The sequence below is a fragment of the Triticum aestivum genome, chromosome 4B (assembly GCF_018294505.1).
Source record: "Triticum aestivum cultivar Chinese Spring chromosome 4B, IWGSC CS RefSeq v2.1, whole genome shotgun sequence".
NCBI classification, from domain to species: Eukaryota; Viridiplantae; Streptophyta; class Magnoliopsida; order Poales; family Poaceae; genus Triticum; species Triticum aestivum.
The window spans coordinates 663890870-663897600 of NC_057804.1; the positions used below are offsets into that span (position 1 = coordinate 663890870).

Consider the following 6731-nt stretch of genomic DNA (forward strand, 5'->3'; position numbering starts at 1 on the left):
CGTTTTGGCTAGCCATTTCTCTACTAGTGTAGTCAACCACTTGAAAAACATGGGCTATTGGTCACCTTTGATGTTTCTACTAAAACGTGATGACTAAATTCATGAAATAAACTTGAAAAATATGAGTCCGCTGAATTGTTTCGTCATTAATCACCAAAACCCTATTGGGATATATATAAGGGCACACTAATAATATGCAAACACTTCACCAATACATGGCAACCATCACGATGATTTGAAAAAATATCAAATGTGCTAAGGAACTAAAAAGTGTTTAAAACAAGAATGAGACGAGATCGAGTAAAGATATAACAAATAGTTGAATCTCCCATACGGGAAACATTCAATGAAATTTTACAGGTAAGAGCATATTCCACATTAAGCATGGTATGAGACCCAACAAACATCTTGCATCCCCCTTATGGAAAAGATTCTTGTTGCACTCAAAACTTCATGTTTTTTGGAGAGAAACAAAGCTCACATGTTTTGAATCGTTCTCATAGCCATTTTTCAGGATCACCTTGCACCTAAGAGCATTGTGCCAATTTACCGGAGCTGAGATAAATGAAGGAGTTGATGGGAGGATGACAAAAACATATGATGTAAATACTCTTGGCGCAATCTCCAATGCCACTAGGATTAATATCATACATCATCCTGACGGTCGAAACAACAAGCATGAGATGAGATTGAGTAAAGAGCAAACAAATAGTTGAATCTCCCATACAAAAAACATTCAACGGAATATTACAGGTAATAGAAGTTCCACATTTAGCATGGTATGAGACCCAACACACAACTTGCATCCCCTATATGGAAAATATTCTTGCCACTCCCTAAAACATTTCTTTTAGGAAACAAACAAAGACCACATGATTTTAGTCATGCTCGATAGCCTCTTTTTCATGATAACCTTACATCTGGGAGCATGGTACCAATTCCCCATTGCTAAGATAAACGAAGGAGTTAACGAAAGAATGACCAAAACAAATTCTGTAAATACTCTTGGCACAATCTCCAATGTCACTTGGATTAATCTCATGAGTTAGCCTGATGGTCATTCTTGTAAGCATTGGAGCCCAACTTAGTATCACTGTCACGAAATCAATCTCATGATCCCCTCCTCTGAAGTTGTAAATTTCCACTTCTTCAAGACGCATCAAGGAGATACTATGGCTCCTCCAGTTCTTGGGCTCATTACAAGGACAATGTTTAACGCATTTTGACATCTAGGAAAATAAAAACGTTATAATGTATTTTAGACAAGTAGTATGTGTGTAACTATATAAGCAACATGGATAATTACCTCAGACCAGCTGCATAGTACAACTTTAAGCCTTTGTATACGAGTTTGAAGGTGATGCATCCCAAGGATACGTGACACAAATGCTGCTAAAACATGTCCCTCTGCATTGAGATTTAGGGCCAATATTGGAAAGTTGGAAACTGGAAGTTTCTCCAACTCCCTAGCAAAGTTCAGCACTGGACCAGACTGATCCTGCAAAATAATATAATTATTTGGATTGTTGTATATCATGAAATTCTTATATTACTTTCGTAAGCACATCCAATAAATTGAAAAGGTGGGTCGTTTATAAGTAAGTTGTCTAAATTTTTTAGAGAATTTAATCACTTATTTCACTGGCCTTATGATTGCATCTAGGAACTTTCGTGTTCCTGGTTCATAACATTACTTGCATAATGAGCTAGTACTACCGGTGAGCCTACTATGAATTTTTTTGGCTCAAATAATTAGAAGTCCTAGAAAATGGGCAACGTAACTAGGATAAGAAAAAAACACTGAAATGCAACATAAAAGCTTATTGTGGCAGATATATATAATACATGTAGAAGTATTTCCTTAAATGAAAGTATTGTAAAATAAATAGACTATGGAAGAAGAAGATTGCCAAAATTGAATATTTGGGTACACATTATAGGGAAGTCGCACACATTATGAAGAACAACTATAAAGTAGTACAATTTTGGAATGTTCCTCATGGTAGTATTGAAACTTGGGTTGTGGCATGTAATTATAGGAGGGGCAAGCACCCCAAGACATCAGTGTCTCGATGAATTGCATATTTTGGAATGTTTGGCGCATTAATGCCCTAGGTAGAAAGCCCCTTATTATAGACTTTATCAATAAGACTCATGTCTGACTCATATTTGAAGTCTTTAGTTGATAGGAGGAATTTTGATGGGAACCATCAGTTTCTGCTGGTGGCATCTTGGTTGAAGTAGATGTAGATATCTTTGATGTGATTAAATGGGGCGTTGCTCAATTCTATATGTGGCTTGCACCCTTATGATGAAAAGCAAGAAATACAATTATAGTTGTTATTGTTTATGGATCCCCTTATGAGCATGCAAAGCGTAATTTCTCTCTGAGCTTCATTCATTATTTATATATATTCAAACTCCTACTCTAATTTGAGGTGACTTTTGACCTGGTTAGAGTTAATCATATAAGAGCAATGGGGTCATCAACCATAGCTGGAGAGATAACTTCAATACTTGGGTGGATATATGGAGTTCACTAGAAATTAAGCTTTCCTCTAGGAAATATACTTGCGCTAATAACCAGGTTGGCATTATTATGTCCACTATACATAGGATGTTTCGTGATACTGACCTAGATATTTTCCGTTTAGATTATTGTAATGCCCTTCCAAGAATGGGAAGTGACCACACTCTCAACGTATGGGATTCTGGTATTAGTAAATAAGCTAGAACTACAAGCTATAAATTTGAGAACACGTGTCTCCTTAGGGAAGATATTAAAGATCTAGTAGAGAAAATATGGAATATACCTTCCCTAGGTGGGTCATCCATTGAGTTGTTGCAAGAGAAAATTTCAAAACATGGAAAGACTACAGAAGGGTGTAGTGCCAATACACAGGTTGAGTTGAGAAAACTCAAGAAGACACTTATGGAGGATTATGATAAATTGGTTATTAAATCGGAAATTGTTGAGATCTTTGGAGCAAGAACAAATAGAATGGAAGAGATTCACCTATAAATGAAAAACCACTAGTTGAAAGAGGAGACCAGAGCTCAGGCGAGGTCTAGGGCTAGAGAAATTAAAGAGGGTGTTAGGAACACTGCATATTTTCATGCAGTGGCCAACCATAGAAGGAGGAAAATATTAATTCACTCTCTGGATGGCCCTAATTGCCCTGTCACTGAAATTTTAGACTTCCTCGATCTAGCTAGTAATTTTAATAAAGATCTTTTCAAAGCCAAGGGTAGAAAATGATTTACTCTCAATCAACATTTCATCACTATAGAAGAGAGAGCCTCTAATGCTACAAACAATTTGCTGCAATCCTTTTTATTGGGGAGGAAATTAAAAAAGAAGTGTTTGATTCTTATGCTGATGGGCTCCACGACCTGAATGGCTACCTTTATTTTTCTATGAACAATTTTGGAATCTAATCAATTATGATATGATTAAGATATTTGAAGGTTTTCATAGGTTGAATTTTCTTTTCTAGCTTTCATTCCAAAGGATGTTGATGTCACTTCCATGAAGAAGTTCAGGCCCATTAGTTTACTCAGTTGTAGTGTAAAAGAATACTATTAAGGTTTTAACTAATTGTATTAGTGATACGTTACAAAAATGCATAGGCAGCAATCACTCTACCTTTCTTATAGGTATATTCATATTCGAAAGTGTGGTGACTACATGAAGTGCTGCATTTTTTACATTCCAGTAATGCGGAAGGGCTAGTTTTCAGACTAGATTATGATTAGGCAATTGATTTTATTAACCCAAATTTAGTACCTGGATTAACAAATATTAGATGCTTTGGTGATGAATGGGTATCCTGGATACATGCTATTACTAGGGTTGGGTTTGTAGGAGTGAATATTAATGGTTGTGGCCCTGTGATTTATTCACCACCAGTCTGGGCGTCAGACAACGGGAACCCCTTTCACCTCTCCTCTTCAATATAGTACTAGATTTGCTATCTATGATGCTTGCTGAAGTTGTCTTTAGTGATTTGATTATTGGTTTGTGCCTTGAAGTGTTCCATGGAGGGTTCGTGTGCCTCCAATATGTTGATGCCACAATCCTTTTCCTACAAAAGGATCTGGGCAAAACCGTAAAATTGAAAATGGTGATGTACTTCTTTAAATATATCTTTTGCATGAAAATTAACTACGCCAAAAGTGCACTAATTCCGATAAACATGTCGGAAGAGGACACCAAGGAATATGCAGAAGCTTTAGGTTGCGAAAAAGCAACTTCCCTACTAAATACTTAAAAATCCCTATTCGTTATGATAAATTGTGGAGAGAAGGCATTCTACCCTTGATGGACAACATTATTGAGAGAATATCCGGTTGGAGAGGAAAGCTGCTCTCTTACAATGGAAGATTAATATTAATTCATGGTTGCCTACCTACTATCCATATATAACTTTTATCAATTTTCCTAATTCTGAGTTAATCAATACACAGATGACTCATTGTCTGTCGAATGACTTTGAATGCCTTAGGAAATTGCATTTAGCTAACTGGAGACTTGTCTATAGGAAGAAAGAGTTTGGTGGTTCAGGTATCTCCAATCTCCAAGAGATCAATCTATGCCTCCTAGGATCATGGATCAAGAGATAATATGAAGGAAATGGGAAATGGAAAGCCACCAAAAGGACATATCCTAAATAGCATCCAACTGATAAAAATATTATTTGAGAAAAAAATCCAGGTAATTTAAAAATAGTAAAACACGTGAAAATATAGGTTGAACAAGAGACATACCTGCGCAGATATTTGCAAACATAGGACATGAACACGAGGGGGTTGCGAACATGCATCTTTCCCTTCCTTGGTGAGCCCTTCATCTTTGTATTTGTAGTTCTCTACCGTATCGACCCTCAGGCTCTGAAGTGACCAAAAACCAAACATAAGGGCTAACTTTTTATATGAAAACCAATAGGAGACCTTCTCCACCATTGGCGCCCAGATGGACACGTTGATGTCCGAGGCAGCATCAACACTGAGCTTCAGTTGCGTAAGCAGTGGAGTCTCTATGTTGATACCCTCACATTGCCCTTCATCGATACTAAGCTCAAGCTCTTGCAACGATGTTGAGCGGATTGTAACAACTTGTGCAGATCTATCTGCGTTCACCTTGAGCACGCGTAGGCGTGGACAACGGGCAACCATGGTGTCAAGATCGAGGATGGTGCAACAGTAGTGTTGGAGGGACAACCTCTCAAGTGCCAAGAATTTATCTTCCGCCACCTGTGTGAAGCAGACAAAGAACAACCACATCTCGATCGACTTCGTGTGAGGAAAGCACGGCAGCTCAGCAGTAAAAAATTTGTTGAAGCTATTAACAAGGACTAGCTCTTGTGGAGAGACCCTTGCCGCAGCATGGAGAAGGGAGGCAAATTGAGCTCCATCAGCAGTGTGTCCCACACTATAGAGCTCGAGTTCGATGCGTAAGAGGGACACCGTGAGTCCGAGCGCCACAGCAGCTTCTAGTGCAGTGAGCGACTCTTCGAGCAAGACATGCGAGACCCCACGGAAGGTGACCCTGAGCACGCGCAGGCGCGGGCACTGGTTGAGACAGGCGCCAATGTCAACAATGTTTCCGGAGAGAGAGAGCCTCTCAAGCGCAGGAAGGATCTGGTTGTCCGGCGGCTGGATCTGGAGGAAGTATGTGTCCAGCTCGATGGAGGTGGCGCGGAGGAAGCAAGGCATGGTGATTTCGACGCGACGCCCTGGCTTGCTTATAGAAGACCGCGGGAGGACGAAGATGAGCTCCTCCGGCGAGAGCCGGACGGCCTTGCGCAACAACTTCTTGGCAAGCGCTTCGTCATGCCTGGCAGCCTCCGGCGGCACACTCCTCGCGAGATGGATGTCGAGGGCAGAGACGGACATACCTGCACGGCGACGCGCGATGCGGGTGAGCGCCGCCTGCACCTTGCCGACCGGGACGTCGTGGAAGATGAGCCCGGGGAGATGGATCCAGAGGTTGCGCCACCGGCGCGCGAGGACGCCGGTGCATGCGGCGGCGCGAGTGCAGCCGAGGCGCGTGAGGATCTGGAGGAGCATGTCGTCCGGCAGCGTGCTGATGAGGTCATCTCCTTCCGTACAACCCTGTGCCGGTGGCGGCGGCGGTGGGGAGTGCCTAATGCGGCGGCGGGATCGGGGGACCTCCATTTGGGATTCGGGAGCGATGGGAAACTGGAACCCTAGACAGGCAACCCCGCGTGGATATATAATAGCGGCCCATCCGTCACGCAGCCCAATCCCATTGCGGCCCATGAAGCAATGATATCCACCTTTCCTTCTTTTACCGGGTATATAATAGGCAACAAATCCTCAAAAGAATAAACTAAAATTATAGGCAACATATTTATTGCATCCCCTGCATCGTGTATCCTTTGTGTTCTCCAACAAACGATCTAAATCATGCGCTTCGTATCCAACACGTTGAATATTTGCATTTAGCAACCCGCTTATGGTCTAAACAACCATCCTTTTATGCAAACATGTCCTCGAACCCTAGTCTACGGTCCCCAACCCAAGAGTCAACTCCTCTATCTGCCCTAAATCGTGGGCTCATGGTCTCTTCATCGGCTCGCCACATCCCCTTCTCGATTGCTCGGAAGCCTAAATCTTAATCAGAAGGCCGGTGACGGCAACTAGGGCTCGGACGACCCCATTGAAGGTCTCTCTTGATGGCAGTGTCGACCTCGACTCGACGACGGGAT

General features: G+C 41.6%; 1 protein-coding gene across 1 annotated transcript; it reads right to left on the bottom strand.

Moving 5' to 3' along the window:
- Positions 1–689: 689 nt before the first annotated feature.
- LOC123089766 (uncharacterized) lies at positions 690–6188 on the bottom strand. Its single transcript, XM_044511355.1, has 3 exons — positions 4768–6188; positions 1307–1498; positions 690–1229 (listed from the first exon to the last, which is right to left on the bottom strand). The coding sequence occupies exons 1-3, from the start codon at positions 6175–6177 to the stop codon at positions 915–917; spliced, it is 1917 nt and encodes a 638-aa protein (XP_044367290.1). The 5' UTR covers positions 6178–6188; the 3' UTR covers positions 690–914.
- Between the last annotated feature and the right edge of the window lie 543 nt (positions 6189–6731).